Genomic DNA, 24686 nt, shown 5'->3' on the forward strand with positions numbered 1-24686 from the left:
GTGTGCCTGTAAACTCAATTATTGTTAATAATGGTGCTTTTGACATAATGTGGGTTTAACAATGTGATACTTAAGTAGATGCTGCTTTGTTTTGTATAGTTAAACATTTTTTTGAGAAGATGTCTCATTTATCTTAAACTTTAAGGTACAACTTACATATCATAAAATACACCCCCCTTAAAATGTATAATTCAATAATTTTCAATAAATTTACTGAGCTGTGTAACCATCACTATGATACAGCTTTAGAACATTTTCATTACTCCACTAAGGTCCCATGAGCCAATTTACAGTTAATTGTTGCTCTCAACCCTAGCCCCAGGCAGTCACTAATCTACTTTCTGTCTCTACAGATTTGCCTTCTCTGGATAGTTCATATAAAAGGAAGCATACAATGTATGCTTCTTTGTGTCTGGCCTCTTTCACTTAGCAGAATGTTTCTGAGCTTCATCTGTGTTGTAGCATGATCAGTATTTCCTTCCTTTTTATTGCTAAGTAGTATTCTATTATTTATAAATTTGATATATATGGATAGATCACATTTTGTTCATGCATCCACCAATTGAATGATTGTTGTTCAATTTTACCTTGATTTCCTTAGGATACTGTCTGCTGAATGCGTACGTGGAGGCAACAGAAAGCAATAGGTGCTATCATCCCAGCTGCTCCCCACCATCTTGTATTCATTATCCTTCTCTTTCTACTTTTGTATTTCACTCACCATCAGATTCCAGAGAGGTTGTGGGCCTCTCAGAAACCTGGTGGAAAAGTTTAAGCAGGAAGCACTGAGTTGTGCAGTCAGACTATGTGGGTTTAAATTTCCACGTTCTTGCTGAGTCTTGGGCTTATTGTTTTAAACATCTCTGAGCTTCAATGGCATGTGTAATGGAGATGAACATAGTAGTTATGAGATTATTGTGAGTGCCAGTGTATGTAAAGATCCAAGCTTTTGATAAGTTAGTAATTTATTAAGTATTAGCTTTGGGTGTGGGATGGGGGACTAGAGCTTAGACAAAACAAACAGCCTCTTCTGTGTCTCACTTTCTTTATAGCTAAAACAGAGCCAGGACAGACTAGGCAATGAAGGACCAGCACACTCTGACCTGACGGTTACGGGGAAAAGTACTAAGCGGCCAATTTCCAAGGAGACAGACTGAATCTTGCCCCATGAAAGGAAGGTGCTCTGTGGAGTAAGGAAAATAAAAGCATCTCAGTGGTGCTGAACTTTATGAAGTCCAAGGAAGCAACTTTTAATTTTAATTCCTAAGTAGGAAAATATTCTGGTCTTCTCCACCTAATCATCCTGTTCCAACGTGAATGAAGGCCTGTGTGCCAGGCTCGCATCCTACAGGGTGAGGCCCCTTCCCCACCTGGGCTTCTCTGAGGCACTTGCCCTTCTGAGTATCCAGGAGAGCTGGTAAGGCCTCCCACACCTGCTGGACTTCGCAATTATTTTAAGGCAGATTTCCATCATCACTTGGTTCCTGCCACTTGATTGACACTGTGAGGTACTCAACCCAAGCCTTCAAGGGTTCAGGCCTGAATTTACAGAGCAAAAGTTTCCTTGCATCTGATAGATTAGTGCTCTCATGATTCAGCTGTTCTAAGGGGAAGAAAATCTATTGTTGCAATGCCACCAGCCCTTTCTGGGTTTCTCTGCTCAACTATTACTGTTAAAAAATATTAATTATAAGCAGGGATATTAAAATGAAAGTGAACACAGCCAGAAAGCTTTCTAATCTTCTCCTTCGCACTTTCGCAACCCTGTTCTCCCCAAAGCCAAATGGCAGTGAAGGCCATGGGTTTGCACAATGGCTTTCTTCTTTCTTAAAATTTTATTGAAGTATAGTTGATTTACAATGTTCTGTTAATTTTAGCTGTACAGCACAAAGTGATTCAGTTATACATACATACATATATTCCTTTTCGTATTCTTTTCCATTATGGTTTATCACAGGATGTTGAATATATTTCCCTGTTATATAGTAGGACCTTTGTTTATCCATTCTATATATAATAGTTTGCATCTGCTAATCCCAGACTCCCAATCTCTCCCTTGCCCTCCCCTTGGCAACCACAAGTCTCTATATTTGTGGGTCTGTTTCTGTTTCACACATATGTCATTTGTGTCGTATTTTAGATTCCACATATAAGTGATATCATACAGTATTTGTCTTTCTCCTTTTTTTTTTTTTGCGGTACGCGGGCCTCTCACTGTTGTGGCCTCTCCCATTGCGGAGCACAGGCTCCGGACGCGCAGGCTCAGCGGCCATGGCTCACGGGCCCAGCCGCTCCGCGGCATGTGGGATCTTCCCGGACTGGGGCACGAACCTGTGTCCCATGCATTGGCAGGCGGACTCTCAACCACTGCGCCACCAGGGAAGCCCTGTCTTTCTCTTTATGACTTACTTTGAATAGTATGATAATCTCTAGGTCCATCCATGTTGCTGCAAATGACATTATTTCGTTCTTTTTTTATGGCCGAGTAATATTCCGTTGTGTGTGTGTGTCTGTGTTTGTGTACCACGTCTTTATCCATCCGTCGATGGACATTTAGGTTGTTTCCATGTCTTGGCTATTGTAAATAGTGCTGCTATGAACATAGGGGTGCATGTATCTTTTTGAATTAGAGTTTTTTCCTGATACATGCCCAGGAGTGGGATTGCTGGATCATATGGTAACTCTATTTTTAGTTTCTTAAGGAACCACCACACTGTTTTCCATAGTGGCTGCACTAATTTACATTCCCACCAACAGTGTAGAAGGGTTCCCTTTTCTCCACACCCTTTCCAGCATTTATTATTTGTAGACTTTTTAATGATGGCCATTCTGACTGGTGTGAGGTGATACCTCATTGTAGTTTTGATTTGCATTTCTCTAATAATTAGTGACGTTGAGCATCTTTTCATGTGCCTGTTGGCCTCTGTATGTCTTCTTTGGAAAAATGTCTATTTAGGTGTTCTGCCCATTTTTTGATTGGGTTGTTTTTTTGTTATTGAGCTGTTTGTATGTTTTGGGAATTAAGCCCTTGTCGGTCGCATCATTTGCAAATATTTTCTCCGAGTCCGTAGGTTGTCTTTTCATTTTGTTCATGGTTTCCTTTGCTGTGCAAAAGGTTATACGTTTGATTAGGTCCCATTTATTTATTTCTGCTTTTATATCTATTGCCTTGGGAGATGGACTTAAGAAACCATTGGTATGATTTATGTCAAAGAATGTTTTGCCTATGTTCTCTTGTAGGAGTTTTATGGTGTCATGTCTTATATTTAAATCTTTAACCCATTTTGAGTTTATTTTTGTGTATGGTGTGAGGGTGTGTTATAACTTAATTGATTTGCATGCAGCTGTCCAACCTTCCCAACACCACTTGCTGAAGAGACTGTCTTTCCTCCATTGTATATTCTTGCCTCCTTTGTCGAAGATTAATTAACCACAGGTGTGTGGATTTATTTCTGGGCTCTCTGTTTTGTTCCATTGATCCATATGTCTGTTTTTGTTTCAGTACCACTCCACTGTTGTTTTTTTTTTTTGCGGTACGCAGGCCTCTCACTGTTGTGGCCTCTCCCGTTGCGGAGCACAGGCTCCGGACGCGCAGGCTTAGCGGCCATGGCTCACAGGCCCAGCCGCTCTGCGGCATGTGGGATCCTCCCAGACCGGGGCACAAACCCACATCCCCTGCATCTGCAGGCGGACTCTCAACCACTGCACCACCAGGGAAGCCCAGTACCACTGTTTTGATTACTGTAGCTTTGTAGTATTGTCTAAAGTCTGGGAGGATTATGCCACCTGCTTTTTTGTTTTCTCTCAGGATTGCTTTGGCATTTATGGGTCTTTTATGGTTCTATATAAAATTTAGGATTATTTTTTCCAGTTCTATGAAAAATGTCACGGGTAATTTGATAGGAATCCCATTAAATCTGTAGATTGCTTTGGGTGGTATGGCCATTTTAACAACATTAATTCTTCCACTCCAGGAGCATGGGATATCTTTCCACTTCTTTGAATCATCTTCAGTTTCCTTTATTAGTGTTTTCTAGTTTTCAGCATATAAGTCTTTCACCTCCTTGGTGAGGTTTATCCTGAAGCTTTCTTTTTTTTTTTTTTTTTTGGACATGATTTTAATAGGGATTGTTTACATTTCCTTTCTGATATTTCATTGTTAGTGTAAAGAAATGCAACCAATTTCTGTATGTTAATCTTATGTCCTGTTACCTTGCTGAATTTGTTGATCAGTTCTAGTAGTTTTTGTGTGGAGTCTTTAGGGTTTTCTATATATAGTATGTCATCTGCATAGAATGACAATTTTACCTCTTCCCTACCAATCTGAATACTTTTTTTTTTTTTTTTTTTTTTCCCCCGGTATGCGGGCCTCTCACTGTTGTGGCCTCTCCTGTTGCGGAGCACAGGCTCCGGACACGCAGGCCCAGCGGCCATGGCTCACGGGCCCAGCCGCTCCGCGGCATGTGGGATCTTCCCGGACTGGGGCACGAACCCATGTCCCCTGCATCGGCAGGCAGACTCTCAACCACTGTGCCACCAGGGAAGCCCTGAATACCTTTTATTTCTTTTTCTTGTCTTGGTTGCTGTGTGGCTTTCTTCTTTTTTCTACTTAATTGTGGAATATTTGTAATGTCCTTCATCCTTCCATAGGAACTGTAAAATTTAGGTAGCTGTGACCTTCAAAACACAACGCCAAAATTATCAGTAAGAGAGAAATCATGCATCAGTTGAAGATCAGGTCTTTGGACAACAAACACTTCATTGCCATTTATGTTACCATTGTGATGAAAAGGTGGAATTAGGAGACTGCAAGTGATGTAATAGACTTCTAGAAAGAGGCAGGCCCTGCTGCACATAATTATAAGCTTCCCTGGGCAGGCCAAGCTTCCAAATGGGCAATGAATGCAGAGACCCTGGACTCCTGGGCTGATTCTATGTACAGCATTTAAAGAGCCTGCTCGTAAAATGGTCACAAGTACGGTAGTTTTTAAGGGTACCAGCCTTCTGCCTTTCAGCTCTTAACCTGTGGTGGGTGGCAAAGGGGCAGGTTACTCTTTTGTCTCTGCAGCTGTATCTTGGAGGATACAGTCCACCACATGCCAGGTGAAACCGGATGGCAAAACTGTCAAGACCTTCCTGGGAGGGAAAGGGTTTCAGGCGTTTTTTTTTGGGTTGGGTGGCCACCAGCGTGATCTCTCAAAAAGGCTCAGAATAAAACTAAAATGGGTGCTTTTAGGGGTTGCTGCCTGGGTCCCCATCAAAATTTGATGCTTGGAGAAGCTCACTCAATCCCTGAAGTTTGTCCAAAGAAGCCACGGGAATTATCAACACACCAGAATTTGTGCAAGATGGGGGTGCACTCAGGATGGTGGACAACCAAGGTTTGAGGGCTGGGACCAGGTATTCCAGAGTCTGTGAATAGAGCAATGTTTTGTACAAGGGAAGTGCTCAAGTGGTGTTTGTGCTGCTGAAAGAGCCATCTTCTAATCTGTCTCCAGCCCACCCTTACGGTCACCTCCTTCCAGGGGGCCCTCAGTCTGGAGAACTGACTCCTGCATCAGGTCCAGCTAATCCGGACGCGGGTGGCTTGCTCAGCCCACTTTAGGGACCTACGTGCTCAAAACAGTTGTCAAAATTAACACTTCTCTAGAAAAGGTAAGGATTTTCTGCTTCTACAGCATCTATGAGGTCCAGGCAATGGACACCTGAATAGCCATATATGCCCATGTTGTGCCATTTGCTTTATATTGCTAGTCCTTCTAAGGCACGCATCTTAGTGTTTTAATGCCAGCCCCTGCCAATAAGCCCAGTCTGTACAGAATGGTTACCTCCCACCCTTACACTTTCTTACTGGCTTCCACAGATCTGGACCATGAACTACAGCACTCTCTCTGTGTATAACTGACCTCCAGTTGATTGTTTTTCAAGCTTCTCCCGGAAGAACGCATACAGTGCTGTTTCTTAAAAGGATGCGTGGTCTTTGCTAGAGAAAGGAGTGACTAGAGAAGGAAGGGGAGGAAAGTGCCTTAAGTTGTAATCAGCATTGATTAAAAAACGTTATTTGAGAAATACCCCAAAATTTGAAGTCCTGATCACCAACCAGCCTGGCCCATGTTCCTTAGAAATGGTACTTTGTACATGTTGCTGTTGGACTTTGAAATAGGTACAAGATAAAATAAGTGAAGGTTATTACTCTTAAATGGGAATGAAAAGCTGGAGCTCTAGTTTACAGGCTGAGTGTTTATGTACACTCATTTCCATTGATTTCCACTGTTGCTGGCTTGTAGCAAACTTTAAACTTCTTGTAGGCAAAGCCACCATTATTTAGGCACACTGCAAAGCTCGTCAGACTGTTGGAGACTTGTTGGTCACCAGTGGTTTCTATTGACAGTTACTCATGTGAATAGAAGTATCCCAAGTGTGGAAAGATAATCCCATTCAGGGTAAAATACATAACCAGTCATGATAGCTTCTCTTCTCATTCTGTTCATCTTATTCCAGATACATATATGTAATCTGTTTGCTCTCTGTGAACTAGTTTTTGAACTAAATGTGCATATACAGAATTTGTGATAAATAGATGTATCAATAGCTAGTATGAATGGAAGGCCACTTTTAAGTTCTTAAACAATTTCTAAAATTTCCCAAATGTCCGTAAGAATTTATCATCTATTAATTATTATGTTCTCCCTCAGTCACTGTAAGCCAGATCAGAGTATGTAGTCAGGAAGTTCGAAGGTGGCATTTGATCCCTTATGTGCAAACTCCAGAATCTAAACAAAATATGCAAAGACATTTATCAGCTTGTGACATACCAAGGGGGTTCATGAATATTCAGGGTTCCACACTACTATATAATGCTGCATTTCTTGGTTTTATTTGAAACAATGCATATTTTTAGCATTTTATGGTAGGATTTTACACTTGTCATTTACACAAATTACAAGGTTCTCTTCAAGTCTTTAAAAATTTTTTTAAAAAATTCAGCCCATGTGCAGCACAAGAATATGCAAAACTACTTTACATTATACACACTTTTTATCAAAGGAGATACAAAATTCTGGCTTGTAGTTTTAGACAAATACAAGAAGCTTCAAACTAGACACAAAGGGTTAACATTAACTCTCAAATGTAAGTCTGCACTTTGTGTTGTATTTCTCTGAGATGTGAATACCAAATTCCTAAGGGATTTTTACTTTTTCCTTTTTCAAAGGAAAAATGACAAGTTTCCCTTATTCAAGTCCCTCCCCATCAGCTCAGTCTATCATCCTACTCTCCCATCCCTTAGTGCCAGATACTTGCTTATATTAAAAAATCAGGGGTGGGCCATTTACATATGTCTGTGGACCAGATCCTTTTAGCTAACTCCTCTCTTGCAAAAATCTAAGCAGCCATAACTGATGGGAATGGTCTGCTACATTATGTTAAATATGACTTCACACTAGGTAATCTAGACAGATATGATGCTGGGTAATTAGTTAAAAGGAGATAATGAGAGACAGAAGGCCCTACCAGTGTGCTTTTTGTTGGTGGCAAGTTGGTGGCCTTTAAGAATCAAGCTGTCTGATTCTAAGAGAGCTTCAAAATCTAAACAGAACATGCCCACTGATTGCTTGAGGGACCTCTCTGATGCTTATGCATAGGTACTCTTTCAGCATGTCGGAGGCAATATTTTATACTTCTAAAGAGTTATGAAGAGGCAATAAGGAAGAGTAGAGCTCTCTGCCCTTTCAAAGATATTTTCTATCACTGGTATCCACTGTTCCCTAGCCATCATCCAATACTTAAATGTGTATGTATATGCATATTTTAAAAGAATTACCCATCTTTCACTCAGTCAGTATACAGCCAACTCTTGATTACCTATGAGAACATAAGTGACATTTACTACCAGAAAATTTCACATTTAACATAATCTTTTTTTTTTTGACACAGCTCACGTTCACTGTTTTACATCTCACGTAGACTACAGCCTGTCAAGACCAAGTTATCACACAAACGTTTATGCCCTCGAACCCATGATAGGTATGTGCAAGGACACTGAGCACATTCAGATAGGGCTTGGGGGAAGGGCATAAAGTGGAGAATGGGGGCAGGTGATAACTCTGGGCGTGAGAAAGGACCAATCTCAAGTTCCTCCTGAATTAGCTCTTATGGTATGCCTTCGTTATTTTAATTTTATGATTGATTACTGCAAAATCTAAAACCTGAGGCAGTCACTATTTTATATAGATAATGGAGAGTTGACTGTAATCATGTTCTTTGTTTCTTTATGACTTTAGCCCTTTTACATAAAAAATTTCACAAGAAAACATAATATAAAAAGATTAAAAAAGACTACCATATGACATCTAGAAGCATTTATTTTATGCAAAAAACTTAAATATGAATGTGCACACAAAAAGTGCACACATTACCTATGCTGAACAATGCCAAGAAACAATATATTGATGCAACAGTTGTTTTCTAAAATAAACATAAAAACGGAGCCCGGACTGGCAGACAAAAAGCAAAGCACTTATTTCCCAATAGCACAATGCTGAAAACTGATAGCAATCCTAAACTCCTCCCACTTTCCTTACAAAGCTGCCAGAGTCCAACTATTTAAAAAAATTGACTTTTTTTTTTACATCAATAATAAAAATCTGGTGACAGACATTATAAAACCAAATGCTGGACAGTCTTTACTCCTTTAAAATTCCAAATATTCCAACATAATCACAGGAGTAAAAACCACTTTAAAGTGATATGCTTTATGAAACAAAAAACAATATGTACATTTATTGCAAATTATATTAAACTAAAATGGAGGGGAAATCAAAATATGAAGTGATATGAAATCAATAATAATTTTAATTATTTTCTCACTCTGATAAAAATCAGAAAGCAACATTTATAAAATTGCCACCACATCACTTTTCATAGCAGGGAACTGAAATCTGTACATCTCATTTTGCAGAAAAGTAGGCAGGCAGAAAGAATTATACATAAAAGTTTCCAAAAGGAAAAACAAAGAAATATTTAATCTGATCTCTTTTCTTCTAAAAAATTAATTCAGTAGACTTCTATTTTTCTCTTGTGTAACATGGGAAATTCCTGGCTCTAAAATTGATGAATTCTCACTGTCAGTGTAAGGACATCCTATTAATTTCTTTAAAATAAAGACTGCAGCATGGAAATTAATGGTGTATTATGCTGTTAAACTCCAGATATGCAGGAACTGGAACCAAGTGTTAAGCAATTTGCTTAATTATTGACTTTTCATAAGAAAAGTCTGGGGGGAGGGTAGAACAGAGTTGCTTTTAGCCTCTCTCTCAAGAGTTTCTGCTGTACATTTCCATCAAAGGACTTGTGGTCAAGTGAAAAAAGGAAGTAATAGCTTTTTTCAGTTTTCAAGGCAGAAAGTGTGTTTTGAAGTTAACTTCATTTTCTGTTCAGGGTCATTCTGAATCCAAGTTTTTGCAGAAGCTAGAGCCTGCTTCTGTTTGGCCTTCATTTTCTCCCTTTGCAAATGAATTTTCTTTTTACCTTGGGGATAGGAGTAGAAGAAAGCAATGTTAGAAAAGATATAAACAGGAAAACAAACCATACACAGATTATTTAATTTCTATAGTTATTATCTAAAATCTGAAAATATTTTTTCATTGTTCATGTGACACTTTAGTTGATTTAGTAATCTTTCCCTAAATTACATAAAAACACAATACCAATGAAGAAGTTTTTATTTTCAACCATTAAGCATTGCTACCCAGTGTCCAATCTGTTTTATTACTACAATAAAACACTAAAAGCTATTTGAAGTAATTGTGATTTTTAATGAATACTTTCAAAATTATGTAGTAGAAAAATTACTAGACAACTGGCAAATAAAAGCAGCAAAATAAGTTCTGTTCTTTAGTGTACTAAAAAAAGGAGGAAAATTTAGCTTAATTCTGTTAAGAGAAATGCCCCACTGATCCTATTTCCCTAATAGGGAGGGAAAATTATGACCTCTGGAAGCATGAAGTAGTGGGATAGGGTCTCTTTCTCTTCTCCCCTCACCTACTCCTCTCTGGGAGGAGGAAGAACCCATCTAATGGGTGAGAGGGTGGGGGAAGGAAAAACTGAGCATACTGGAATTTGGTCTTGTCTAGATTTCTTCTCCTTTGCCTCCAAAAGGTGTGTTCTGGTCTGCCGGAGGTTGTTCAATTTAGGGGCAAGGCATTAGTAGTTACCTGGCCTATGTCATTTCAGATTTGGGTGGTGGGTGGGGGAGAGTGTGGCTTGTGGGATCTCAGTTCCCCACCAGGGATCGAACCCGAGCCAGGGCAGTGAAAGCCCAGAATACTAACCATTAGGCCACCAGGGAACTCCCTGTCATTCCACATTTTTAATCAGCCACATCAGTATTAAGATGGTATCTCCTTTTTAACAATTCCAAACTTGGGAGAGAAAGATAAGGGGGCTGTTTACTTATATTCCCAAACCCCAACATAACATACCTTCTAATAAAGATAACAATGCTAACCAAAGAAAGCTAATAAGTGATTAAGATTCTTACATAGTATTAAATTAATTTGTTATAATAGATAAAATTTAATAATATGATATCAAAGAATCCTCTACAAGCTGCCTGCTGCACCTTCAGGAAGCTTCCCTTTACTAGCTCTGAGTCCTCAGTATCTTCCTGGCTGCTCTCACAGACTTTTAAACGATCCAGATCACTGGAAGAATTTCCTGGACTTGATTCTATGTCCCAAAGTGAATCGCCATCACTTCCGAGCACTTGGCTTCTGAAAAATTTCATATTATTTTGATAAAAATTCACTTGTTACTGAAGAATATTCATATTAAACTAATACACGGTTGTTAATACATGAGGAAACACACTTAGGGGATACTTTAAGATACAAACCGATGTGATGTGAGGAAACTCTCAATATACAAATGAGCACAGGAAATCGGGAAATCCTTTGCTTAAAAAAAGTAGAAATTCCAAGACTCTTGAACACTCCAATATTAAGCATACTAAGCAAAACATATTAATCCAAAGATGGGAAAACTATAGTCTGTTATCCTATAGGTAACTTCCTTAAATTCACATATTCCCCTTAAGTCCCAAGTTTAAGGACTGTGTCTCCACTGGTGTTAATTGATATTTTCTTTTTCATGGAAGAATTTGGCCTCAAAGATAAAACATACTCAAGAATCAGCAGACCTATAAAAACACATTTTCAATGCAAAATATTTGGAATTGTTTGCCATTTGAATAATAATTCAAAAACAAAAGAAAAACAAGTAAATAACTGAAATGATGATGAATCCTCCATTCCCAAACTCAGGAAGCCAACATTAAGTGTCCAGTTGTTCAGATACTATTTCCTGACTATAGTATACAAATGGCTGATTTTCATAAATTTACAGGGTAAATTCAAGGAATTTTCTGAAAAGAAGTAACAATTCCAAATGCAGCCCAAAATATAAACAGGAACATTTATTGGCACGCGCGCGCGCACACACACACACCCCTCTGATAGAATAGATTTACTGCAAAAATCCAGAGGGATCTAAAAATCCTACAGGTAAGTTTACAAGTTAAAATGTATGAACTCCCAGATTAAGTAAATTCTATGCCAGGAAATTTCTGTACAGTTTTTGTATTTTGGTGGAATAACATATCTATCCTTGAATTAATAAAGTATATAAGTAGGAGTCATACTAAAAATTATTATTTACCTATTGTCAGTGAGAGGACCTAGTAAGAGGAATTCTAGAGGGGTTACACATAAGTGATTGCTATGGTATTTAAATGACTGTAGAGGCTACCATTTATCAAGGGTCCTACTTTTACAGGGCTGAAGGATTAGTGAGGTTACAAACATAAAGCATCTAGACTGTGGTTGGAATATACTAGGGCCTCAAAAATGGTTTTCATTAATTATTTAATAATAAAGTTGAAATCATACAATATGATGAGTATAAATACCAAGTAATAAAAATGGGCGTTTTCTGGAGGTGGTCCTAGTATACAGTGTAGACTGACCGCCTCGAGATCATCTTGTATTCAGACAGATCTACAAAGGAGCACATGGAGTAAAGAAGGGAGCGTAATGTCAGGAAAGGCTCTTTTCAGATGTTAATGTAGGGACAGTTGTGACCAGCGCAGGAACTGACCATCAGGGAAGTGAGAAAGCAAGCAAGTAAAATGTGTGAAGAATAATGCAAGGTAAAGGAAAAGACAGATGAAATAGTGTTAGAAAGCAGGGTCACAGAGAAGCACAAGGGTGCTGGGCCTTATTTCTCAAAGGCTTGCATTCAAGCTTAAAATCCGGGGGTAAACTACTTTAGTGCAGTGATCCAGATCCAGATCTGGTTCCACAATGCAAGGACTCTAGGCTATGCTTCAAGTTGCCAGGGCAGTAAGTGAGCTGTTCCTACCATTCTGGGTTCATCCTTAGCTCAGAAATGTGGTGCTTGGCTCTCAGCTTTGGCAACCCTGTTTCTTCTTTTACTAATGAGATGGTTCAAAGTGTAATGATAACCTTAACAGGATGATTCAAGGTGTTATATTAGCTCTGTATTCAGAATTGTTCAATCATGTGGCTTTAACCTGTATCTGATCCTCACCAGGTCTCAGGAAAATACAGGTGAGATGTCAAATCAATCATAGGTAATACCTTTGGTTAATCAAAAGTATGTTTAGAATCTTGTATGAAGGTGAAAGCTATAGTTTCCCATGAAATAAAAATAAAGCTGGCACCTTCAGGATTTTGACCATTCAACGTTTTCCCCTCAAGCTGAAGGATAGTTAGAACAGCTGAGTCACAAACAAGGAAGTTTTGTTTTAGTGTGCCTGTCTATTCCATCGCTTGGTGGTTACTATACCTTAAAACATTTCCTTTTACACATTAAGAGAAAAAGAAAATAATAGAGTTGTGAACGTTCATAGTTTAAAGGAGAAACATAACCGCAGCTGCCACTGTTAGCAGTACAGTAAGGCGATTAATAAGGGACACAGCCTGGATTCAAAACCCTGTTCTGTGTAGCACTGGCCAAGTGGCCTGAGAAAGTAATTTTTTTAGGTCTAACCCCCTTATCTCTAACATAGGGTTGTACTTGCTTCATAATGATGGTTGGCAAGGCAAATATACATTCAACAACCTTTCCTTATTATCACTATTATTTCTACCAATATATATGCCAAGCACCATTGCAAATACCCCATACATTATTCTACCTAATATTCACTACGGTCTTTCAATGTTCTTATAGCATTAGGGGCTTCACTTAAGTTTGCCACTTGAATTCAAGAACATCTGATCTCTCTTTGTTTTTTCCCTCTCTGAAGCTAAAATACTTTAGCTTTTGTTTGCATGAACTCTGAAATAGGTTCAAAAGATGACTATAGTTGTGTGGTTTAACCTACGATTATTTTAAATAAACCAGCTTCTTATGTAGTAATTATAAATAATAAACTATATGCAAAGATTTTCCATTTCATGGAAACTACCACATATATTAACTACATTAGCTATTTAAAATATGGAAGTAAATATATTTTCAAAGCATCCTCTGTTAAACTACTTTTGTGTGCAGGTATAGTTCCTGTAGAATTAAGACTTAATTTTACCTTAAAGTACAATATAGTGTGGACTCCAGAGTGATGCTGCCTGGTTTTAATGCTGCCTCCACTATGTATATAAGCAAAGGGACCAAAAGCTACATGGACTCTCTATTCCTGGTTCTCTCCTCTTTATAAACTGGGGATAATGATAGTACTTACCCATGTAGAGATGTTTTAAGCATTTTATAGGTTAACAAAGAGCTTAGAATTGAGCCTGGCTCATAATAAGCATTATATTAGTGTTAGCTATTATTCATCTTATGTAGCAATTTTTTAAGTGAAATAAAATATATGTAACATAAATCACTGCCATTCATCTCTAGAATATTTTCATCTTCCAACTGAAACTCTGTACCCATTAAATAGTAATGCCTATTCTCTCCTCCCGCTCTCCCTGGCAACTACCTCATTCTGTCTGTATGAATTTGACTACTCTCGTATCTCACAGAAGTGGAGTCATACAGTATTTGCCCTTTGGGGTCTGGCTTATTTCACTTAGCATAATGTCCTTAAGGCCCATCCATATTGTGGCATAAGTCAGAATTTCATTGTTTTACATAGTAATAATAAAATAATTCTTATACTTTTATCAATCAGTAGACTTAAAGTGAAAGTTTTCTGCTCTATTCTGGAATTGACAAGCTGGAGAAATATATTCTTTGAGGGCGAGAACCTATCCATTTTGGATACTTTTGTACTGCCAACATCCAGCGCAATGCTGGCAGTTTAATCTGTCTGTATTTGTTAGAAGAACAAATGAGAAGTATAAGGAACAATGCTCATGTGCCTATAATACATTCAGTCCTATGCAAGAGGCTATCATGAGTAATACAGAGTTTCGGGAGTAAGTTAGGTTTCCAAGCCGAAGTCATAATGCTAGAATTTAAGGGCAGAGTTGTATATTAGATTCAGGAAAGAATGGAAAAGACAAAAGGAAGCTTGGGAGAAAGTTTCAGAATGTCCTTCTATGTTTTGTTAGCCACGAATTAGTAGTCAATAATTCAACCAGAAGTTTCTGAAATATGTGCGCAAAGTCTTTGATCTGTTTTACTGAAGTACAGTGTTATCATGAACACCAAATTTAACCATCTAACTTCACTGAGAATATAAAACCATCAAAGAATTCTATATTTTGGATAACACATTGCCCAACTGATCTACTAAATGGCATACTTAAGACTTCTAAGGTGTCTTTTCACTCTTGAAAAAGATGTTTTAAGAGTTTTAAAAAGGCCCAAGGCCATTTTTAATCAACACCAGTCTCTGGCATGTAAGCCATTTTTGTTGGTTTGTTTAATGCTTTGGGGGCAAATGGTGTAACTAAAAGCAGAGCAATGGGTTTTACAATGCTCAATTTCAGAGACAAGGTTGGTTGCTACTGAAAACGTTTTCAGGGTCCAAGTGAGTGCCTGCATATTTTGGTTAGATGTCAAAAGGACAGCACATGAGAGGTAAGGTCAGGTGGCTCAGGTGGCCTGGGTGTGATGATCAGTACTATTTTATGTGGGTGAGGAATGGCTAGAATTCTAGAAACCCTTAAGAGAAGTCTGGCAATCTCCAACGAAATTTGTTCAGCTTTTGTATAACTAAAAATATAGTAAGAGGTAAAGCAACTAGAATTCAAAACAATGGTTAAAATAATTACTGAGCATTTAGTCTGTACAAGGCATTTTGTTAAGTGCTTTATATTTAATGACCATTTAATTCTTGGAACAGTCCTTTGAGGAAGGTATTATTATACTGCCTTAATGATGAAGAAAAGGAGGCCGAGGTTAAGTATGTCGTTCCAGGTCAAAGGTCCAGGTTTGAGGAGAAAAATAATAAATTTGCCCCCAATACTGGCTTTCCTTACTACACTTTTAGTCCATAAAAGTAGAAGTGGCTAAGTAGAAGAAACACCCATTACTTAGTCAGGTTTGGGCCTGGATCAGCTGCCATGAGATGTTGAAAAAGGTACTCAGAGACACTTAAAATGTAAGAAAATCTAGTAGCCTCAAACTTCCAAATTTCAAAAATGGTAATTTTAAAAAATGTACTTACAAACACGTATGCCTTAGCAACACTGTACTTTATAAAAATATTGAAGCAGGATGGTGAGGGTGTCCTGACATGATCAGAGCTGGTTCTTTCCTAGAAGGAACTCAGAATCTTACAATCTAATTCAGGGGGGAGATGAATTAGGTATAGGTATATAAGGAAAAAGAAGCAGTGTAGAGCTAAGTTCTAATTGTAGACCAAGTAAGGAGCCAACTTCTAGATCTCATTGGGGCACCACTGTTACAGTGTAGAAAATCTGAAATCCCAACACAACATGATCAAAGATGAGTAGCTGTGAGGGAGGGTGGGGGAGAGGTAAGTTGCTGACTTATATTAAAATTTACTGTAACAAGTGGAAATAAAGAGCATGCCATGACATCTATCTATTCCACTCTGGGATCTCTGTATCAAAAAGGTAGCCGTTTATATTTAGAAAACCCCATGCAACTATGTGAGGGACACCAAGACAATGTTATCCTTGCTAATAAATAGAAACATCAAAAACCATATCCTAATTAAAAATTAACCAAAGAAAAAAGGAGATCTTTCTTCAAATTGTTGTCCTGAAAGTTATGAGATAAAAGCAAATGCCACCATAACTTACTCAGGAAAACCAGGGGCAGTTTTCACTCCCAAATGCCTAGGTGTTTGGGGGTGACTGGCAACTAAGATTAAAACCAGATGTCTAAATTCAAAGTTCAGAAAGAACGGTGTACGTTACCTTTGTAAGTCAATTTGTCTCTCTGCTGGTGCTGCCTTTTTGGCTATGTCTTGCAGTTTGGGTGCTTTGGCATTACCTGCTTCCAAACCTCCAGGGCTTTCCTGATTGACTGCGGCTCTCTTTCTTCCCTTGCTAAGAGGTTTATTTATATCATCATTTCTGGTTGCATTGCCCTGAGATTCAGACTTGGGTCGACGTCCTCTCCTGGGTTTTGAAGGGGCAGGTGGTCCTGATTCATCTACTTTCTCATCTGTTTTTTGTTGGATATTCTCTGCACCAGCTGCTGTTACTGTTCTTTTCTTTCCTCGGTCACTGCTGATGTTGCCCTGGGCAGCCTGATCAGAATTAATCTCCTAAAAGAGCAGAAAACAATTATATGAACATAAATTCCTTAAATATCACTGATCTATACTACAAAGAAGCATTCTGCAAGTATTTTAAAAGAGTTGGAATTCCAGGGCTTCTGATTAAATGCTTACATCCCATGAAGAATGTAAACTCCTCAAGGATAAGGACTGAATGAGGTGCCTACCATAGTGCTTGGCATATATAATATACTCAATAAATGCTTACTAAAGTGCATAGGCAGTTATATAAGAGAAAACCTACTCAGTTTTGCTTTCACAGCCATTTTAAATGACAAGGTCCTTTTTATTGTGGTATGCTCTTAATGTATCACTTTTCAAAAGAGGGGGGAATGTTTTCATAATTCAATGTTATTTTCTTTCTCTATGATGCATCTGACTATAATAATCTTTGTAGTTCTGTGACACAAAGTTCTTTAATATCTCACTCCACTCATTCATTCTAACTTTTGTCTCTTCTTTATCAATCATTAACCTTCTACTTTTTTCTGAGCATTCTCTTTTTTCCTCTGTTTGGCATATATATTACATATTGTCATCTAAAATGTTCAAAGTAATAAAATTCCATTTTAATATGAGACATAATGGACATTAGGAGGAATAATAATTTTCAGAATGAAAGTGACCTTTATATGTATGATATTTAGGAGTCAATTATAATAATTTTAACTGATTCAAGGGAAACAAAGGAACACTATCCTCACCGAAAAAGTGACTTTATCTTTTCAATTAATTAATTAATTTTCATTTCCCCAAAAAATGTTTTCAATGACCAGGGAAACACATAAATCTTTCATGTTTCAAGAAAATTTACTTAAATGAAAACTCGTGAAAGTAGTATCTTAAGTTAGAAAATCCACAAATCAGTGTTTCACGTTGAGGATTAACATTAAAGTAAACCCTATCTTAAGAGACAGTATCAGAGCCTTTAACATGGGCAGCTAGACTTAAATCCATCCTTCCAGGATGATGAGCTAATGACTCCTACTTCTTTCACCCTCTTGGGATGTGGAGAGTCGTGTTACAAAAATCATCAAAAGGGAACAAGAGTAAGGTGGGCCACAGGATTTAAACTGTAAAACAATACAAAATGGATCAGAGAAAAGATATGCGAAGGCACCCTGGAGAAAGATGGAGATTCCTGGGCAAAATAAGAAGGGTCAATAAAAACTAAGTGTGGTTAAACTTGAAGTAGAAACCATTCAACTGAATGCCTGTTAGGTGCAGTGGCTGCTGGGCATAGATTGGGGAACAAAACTCTTATTTTTCCTGTCCTCAAACAGATTAGCATAGTAGGTGACTAATTTTTTAAAGAGTAAACAAACATTTAAGTACAGATTACCCTAAATGCTAAGAGATTAAAGAAAAGGGCATTCAGAAAAAAAAAAAAAACAGGAAGCATCAATTTCTCATTGGTTCTTCTGGGGAATATTAATTAAATAATATCAAAGCAGGACTTATCACATGAAAAGTGAAGTATTTTAGACAGATGGAAGAGGCAGCATGAAGTACCTGAAGAAGGAAAGAGCTTGGAAGATTGAAGGAACTTGAAGTGATGTGAGACTGGTATAAGGTAGGAGAAGCAAGCATGGGCCAGATCATGAATGCCTTATGGGACATGTAAGAAATCTGATTTTATTCTAAGTGGTGATAAAAGTCATTGATGGACTTTAAACAGAGGACAAACATAATCCAGATTATATTTTAAAAAGATCACACTGGCTGCTATATTTGGTGATGAGATTGGAAGGGAGCAAGAATGTTAACAAGAAGGTAGAACTACTACAGTATCAGACGTTGAGTTAGGGAGTTCCCTGGTGGCCTAGTGGTTAGGATTCCAGGCTTTCACTACCATGGCCTGGGTTCAATCCCTGGTTGGCGAATTTCCTGCAAGGCGCATGGCATGGCCAAAAAAAAAAAAGTTGAGTTAAACAAGAAAAAGATAATTTAAAAACGGGCAAATATGAACAGGCAGTTCACACAAGAGTACATCCAAACGGTCAACAAAAATACTGATCATCAGAGAAATATAAATTAAAACAATAGTGGGGCATTAGTTTTGATACTTTAAACTGAAAAAAATTCGAAAGAACTATAAACCTGTTGTTAGTGGGTATACAGAGAAAAAGTACCCTGCTGGTAGAAATGTCAAGTGTTCTAATTTTCGAAGAAAACAATATGAAAATATCTAAAATCTCTAGTATATTTACTCCTTGACCTGGCATTCCCACTACTAGAACTTATTAGCCCCTAGAAATAAAATCACCAGTAAATTTAATGCAACATTGTAGTGACAAAGAACAGGGAAAGGAAGTATTTATGTGTATACAAACATGAAAATGATAACACTGTAGAGAAAAAATGGAACACACAGATAAGGCTGTTTAAAAGGGGAAAAAAAGACTATTAAATGTCATGCACATGATCATATTTACACATTTATGAACATTACATTTATGTGCATATGTATAAAGAACTCATGCAAAAGCCAAATGAAGAGGAAATCAGTTGTCAGCTGTAGGCATGAAGAAATAGAAGACTCTAAAGGGCAACACTGGTGGTATTGCCTGCCTGCTCCACAGAATGTTAATGTGTTATTTCTTCTTTTAACCACCTCCCTTATTCATTCTTCATATTACCATTTGATTTTGCTCACAGAGTAAATAATAGGAGAAAATGTTCTGATTTGTAAACATGGATATACAATTTGCTGGATAATTTTTATATACATAACTAATAAATTGGTTTATGCATCAATCTCTTTGAGAAATTGGTTACCAAGAAACACTCTCTTAGATCTTTATCTTCTTTCAGTACAACAAGGTAGTGTTTTGAGCCTGCAAGACTGAGAACCATACCCTGGAAAGAAATGACCGTATCAACTTCTGGGAGATCTGACTGGGAAGCTATCAGGCTTTTGTCAAAATACAACCCCAGTCTCTTCAGGCAACAGTGAATCTGTTAAACATTCTTTGGAAGTATGAAAAAGTTAAAACAGTGTTTGGAACAATATAATATTACAGATCAATCAAAGTAATATTTTGGCCCCTCAGAAATTAGAATTTAAATGTCCAATTTATCTTCTATACAATTCTACAGCAGAGGTTGAAAAGGTTATAGATAGATGTTTGTACTAGATAAATATTTGCATCCCTGTACCACCTCTTAATACATATTATAAGCATGTTTATGTATCTGTGGCAATATGCATATCTGCATCTAAGCATGATTATGTTCAATGTTTAATTCTATAGAAAGATCCCACAATATCTAAATCTACTGGTTTCTGAATTCTAAGAGTTTTGAAAGTGAGAGGTTCCCTGTTACCTGAGTTTACTGACATAATGAAGTTCAGATAGCAAACAGCAAGAGTATGGATAGTCAGAGACTGACCTAAAAAATGTATCCTTACCTATTTAGTTTGAATTCAGATGATAATTTTGGATAGGAAAAGTTCAGCTACTGTGGAATAACTGTATAGTCCCATATTTTATGTACCTGAGGATAACTCCTAAAACATTTGATAATACCATAAATATATGGGGGGTAAAAAAAAAAAGTATGTCAAGAACATGATTCTATAGAAAAAGAAATAATAGTATTAGGTCATTCTTACTGAGGCAAGTTATCCTCCTACCAATGTTATACTCCTTTCTGTCCTGCCAAAAAATTAAGAATATTATTATTAAAAGTATTAAAAGTATTAAAAGATACACCATCAAAGAATGCAGCTGTTAAATAAAAAACATATTTTAAAAGGTCAGCTCATTAAGTTTAACTTAAAACGACAACAGAAACAGTGTTGATCCCTGGTGGGAGTCAATGAAGTTTTGAAAACAAGGTCTCAAAACACTTCAGTTCCTATTCTTTCAAGGTATTGGGAGAAGGTGACCACACAAACTCTGGTAAATGAAGACAGTGGACAAAGAAACACTTCTGTAGAGTGGAAGCCCAGTAAGTATAGCAGGGGGTGGTATACACACAGGTATAGTATGTAGTATATATTAATGTGTAGACTGTGGGTTTCTTACCCCATCATAAAATTGTAATAAGAATCTCCATGGGAAAAACCCACTTGTTAAATTTTAAAATTTACCTTATTCTTTACTGGGTCAATATTCTTTACAGGTGTCACAGAAATAATTCTCACAGGGTTCTCTTCATTTTCACTAACTCCAGTTTCTGCTGCCTCTGAACTCTGTTCCCTGTTGAAGAGAAATAAACCAAAGCTTCTTTATTTCACCATATGAATAGGAAGTGTACTCTCTCACTATACCAATAAGGAAAGAGGCTTAGGCTGATTTAGAAGCCTGGCCAAGTGAAGTAACGTTAACAAGACTCAGATCTTCTGTGGTTACAGACTACTGCTCTACTATATCAAGTTTTGGATTTCCATCTTACCTTACTAATGTAAGACAGAAATGACTGCCTAAAACCACCAGATAGAAAGCATAGTTGACAAGGAACAAACAACACAACTATTCTATAAGCCTATCTGTTGGGGGGTGGAAAACCCTAAAACAGCAAAAATACAACAGATGAGCGTATAGTTTTCTCCAGTCTGTGTTCTTAATGCTCTGCAAGGGAAGGGGCTGCAAGAAGAGGCCACAGGGGAGGTGTCTGACCCCCACCATCTATGTAAACCACAGATGTTCCACGTTAATTTTTTAATATTTTGGGATTCTACTGCTAAAAATGTGTTTAGAACACCACCACTGAATTTATGCTTAAAATTTCATGAATTAGAATAAAATCTTTAAAAGCCTCAATATTTAGTGTTGGTAAGAGTAGGGTCAGATGGAAATTTTTATGCAGTAGCTAAGACAGTAAACACTTGACATGTTAAACATGGAATCTTTTAAATAAATATTTATTTGGTTGTGTCAGGTCTTAGTTGTTGGCATGCAAACTCTTAGTTGCAGCATGTGGGATCTAGTTCCCTGACAAGGGATCGAACCTGGGCCCCCTGCATTGGGAGCACAGTCTTAGCCACCGGACCACCAGGGAAGTCCCAAACATGGAATCTTTAATAAGTGGAAAATGTTATTAACAATGTTATCTCTACTCATGCTATACTAATTTTGAGTTAAAAATTAAAAAGCATATAAATTAAATTTATTTAAAGAGTTACATTTTCAGTTCTCCTAAGTGTTAAATTTAAACACAGACACACACTCCCATGTAAATTAGTTTTAGTATATTACTAATTCTTACGTTTTTCCATTTAACTTTTCTACACATTTAGAATGCTAAACAGTTTCAAAATGTGTACGACACTCTCAATTTCCATCATTAATTATACTAAAATTTAGCACTACTGTTTTTTACTAAGATGTTTCCTAAAGTCCATTTTTGTGATACAGTGCTTTAAGAAAAGAAACTGAAAGATGAACCAAGTAGTGAGTGATAGTAACAAAAACAATTGGAGAAAAAAATTGCCTTGATCGATTTCCGGTGGAAGGGTTCAGCTCTGAATTTACATTAATATTGCTTCCAGTCTCAGCTCCAGTGCTTCTAACATATGGTTTCCTTCCCGTTGCTGATAAAGGCTTGTTTACCGCACCTAGTACTCCAGCAGGTTTTGGCTAAAAATTACATATACGCATGTTATTTTATACCTTACTGAAAGGAATACATACAAATTTAGACACATGTAAGGGATACTGTTTCGCTTACAGCCAGGAATTGTTGTTGCTTTGGAAAGTTAAATCCTAAATTTATTAGAAATGATAATTCTGTAAAACTATATCTAAACATAATTACAAATCAAAAGCATTACCTCTACTTAAAAATAACTATGCAATATTTAATTATTCCTGTTGCTCAATCAAAACAAAGTGTCCCTAAAACAGTGAAATACATAATAATTAAGACACAATAAAATGTCTTACAGGTAAACTACTGAGTATATATAGTAATAGTTTAGACACTGTTTATCAAATACTAAATTTTCCTTTGCTCTTTTAGATGTCATATTACCTTTATAGAATATAAACTGTCTAACTTATTAGTACTTTAAAATTATCTTTATCTTACACATCTAAATTTATTATATCATTTTTCAGGGAAATCTGCTTTGTGAATTCTAAATAACTTGAAGCCTATCAGTACTGGTGAGAACACATGGTTGTAATTCTAAAGTGGTTCATGACAAAAAAAAAAAAGCCTGAGAGAACAAATGCTTTAGATGCTATAATCCACAACATGATCCCTAAGAATCAGGAACTATAAAATCTGAGGGACATTTAAAGGTTATTTCTAAGAATAGCAGAAGTAATATGCACATGAGATAAAGATCCCCCAATTATCTAGTACATAATACCTTTCCTGTTAACAGAAGTACTCTTGTCTCTTCTGAAATATAACTCTTGTCATTACAGAAGTCCTATCAAAAAAACAAACAAAAAAAAGTAAACATATATTTATTGTCCATACAAGACTTCAAGGCATTCTGCTTTACCATAACAGTTTCATTTGCGCTAAGAAACATATCAAACCATCAAAGCATATTTCATGAACCATACCGTAAGTCTAGTTTTAAAATTAACTCAGTGACACACAAGACTTAGTCAAATGTCAGATATAAATTACTTAAATCACATTTTTTTTTGGCAGTGCCACGTGGCTTGCAGGAGCCTAGTTCCCTGACCAGGAATTGAATCCAGGCCATAGTCGGTGAAAGCACGGAGTCCTAACCACTGGAATGCCAGGGAATTCCCTTAAATCACATTTTAAATAAAACACATTTCTATTCTTTCATATGGTTCAGGGCAAACAGTCTCCAGTTTATTCAATGAACTATGTTCTCCACTCTATTATAAAATTTACTTTTTAAAAAAATTTATTTGGCCACACCACGTGGCACACGTGATCTTAGTTCCCCGACCAGGGACTGAAGCCACGCCTCCTGCAGTGGAAGCACAGAGTCTTAAGCTCTGGACTGCCAGGGAAGTCCCTAAAATTTACTTCTTTGGGGCTCCCAAAGCATCCAAAATGGTACTATGCATATATCAGGCACTTAATATTCACTAAAAGAACCCCACACAGAATCTCAAGAAAATTATCCTTACTGAAAAAAAAGCTGTTACTTTAATTAAAAATGTTTTGTTTCCTAGAACCATAAGTAGACTGTCCAAATCATAAAGGTAAATACACCATCAAAATCTAATTAAGTCAATTGTAATGTTCTTTGGCTGCAGTGATATTAACTAGTTAATAAATGAATTAAACCAAATGTGGACACTGATGATACTTCTGAAAGTTACATCTGTATAAGAGTTCAATTTGATCCTATGGTGCCTCTATCTGTTAATTATCCTGGGAATAGCACACGAGTAAACCACAATGGTCTCACGGAAGCAAAATGACTTACTGCTGTCTGGAAGTTCATTAATTTGTAAGTAATCGCACTTAAAAAATTATTTTTCTTTTATTAAGTTTACCTTCACACTAGTGTCACAGAAAAGAACAGAAGGCTTAAATGTGCCTATAAAAAGAAATAACACTTTTGGCATGTATTCTAGGCAAGGCTGTATCTTTCTTTTCTTCCCCACAAAGGCTTTTATGTAGCTAAAAATATTGTTACATGAAGATATACTATAGCTTCACTAAGCTATCTTAATATGCCTAGTTTTCTCCTGTCTGAATTTATACCATATTAAAAGCAACATATTAGAAAAGGCAATGAGGAAAGCTGATCATTTAAAACAGAAAAAAAAACAAAATTATTATTAAGAAGGCTAAAGACATTCTAAGTTTCAATATCAAAACAAAAAACAATTAGAATCAGGTGTAGTGACAAACAGCAATTTAAATTCTTGATGATGTATGAAGATTCTATTTGGGTACTATTCCAGTCACGATAGCCCTGGGTCAACAATAAAGTAAATTTAAATTCAGGAGGTCACTCAGGAGTGTTTATAAAGACCAGTAAATTCAATTAGAACAGAAGTAACTTTGC

At 37.0% G+C, this 24686-nt stretch overlaps 3 protein-coding genes across 9 annotated transcripts in view; 2 read left to right on the forward strand and 1 right to left on the reverse strand.

Moving 5' to 3' along the window:
• Positions 1 to 5566, forward strand: part of UBE2K (ubiquitin conjugating enzyme E2 K) — a 104970-nt gene extending 99404 nt beyond the window's left edge. The window contains exon 10 of the transcript XR_013827911.1: positions 5499 to 5566. The gene's annotated coding sequence lies outside the window, so the exon portion shown is untranslated. The remainder of the gene's footprint in view (positions 1 to 5498) is intronic.
• The window catches only part of LOC307185216 (SCAN domain-containing protein 3-like), a 546171-nt gene that overhangs the window by 432966 nt on the left and 88519 nt on the right, over positions 1 to 24686 (forward strand). The window lies entirely within an intron of this gene.
• Positions 6866 to 24686, reverse strand: part of PDS5A (PDS5 cohesin associated factor A) — a 128497-nt gene continuing 110676 nt past the window's right edge. For 2 of the 7 annotated variants that reach the window (XM_079919091.1, XM_079919092.1), the window contains exons 29-33: positions 23049 to 23111; positions 22166 to 22311; positions 20823 to 20931; positions 16362 to 16714; positions 9396 to 10772 (exon numbers count right to left, since the gene is read on the reverse strand). In XM_079919091.1, the coding sequence (XP_079775217.1) occupies positions 10547 to 10772; positions 16362 to 16714; positions 20823 to 20931; positions 22166 to 22311; positions 23049 to 23111 (897 nt within the window). In that variant the 3' untranslated portion in view covers positions 9396 to 10546. Of the gene's footprint in view, positions 10773 to 16361; positions 16715 to 20822; positions 20932 to 22165; positions 22312 to 23048; positions 23112 to 24686 lie in introns of all 7 variants that reach the window. The other 5 variants (XM_079919093.1, XR_013827909.1, XM_079919094.1 and 2 more) reach the window with 5 other exon arrangements.

The sequence above is a fragment of the Stenella coeruleoalba genome (assembly GCF_951394435.1).
Source record: "Stenella coeruleoalba genome assembly, chromosome: 4".
Taxonomy (NCBI): Eukaryota; Metazoa; Chordata; class Mammalia; order Artiodactyla; family Delphinidae; genus Stenella; species Stenella coeruleoalba.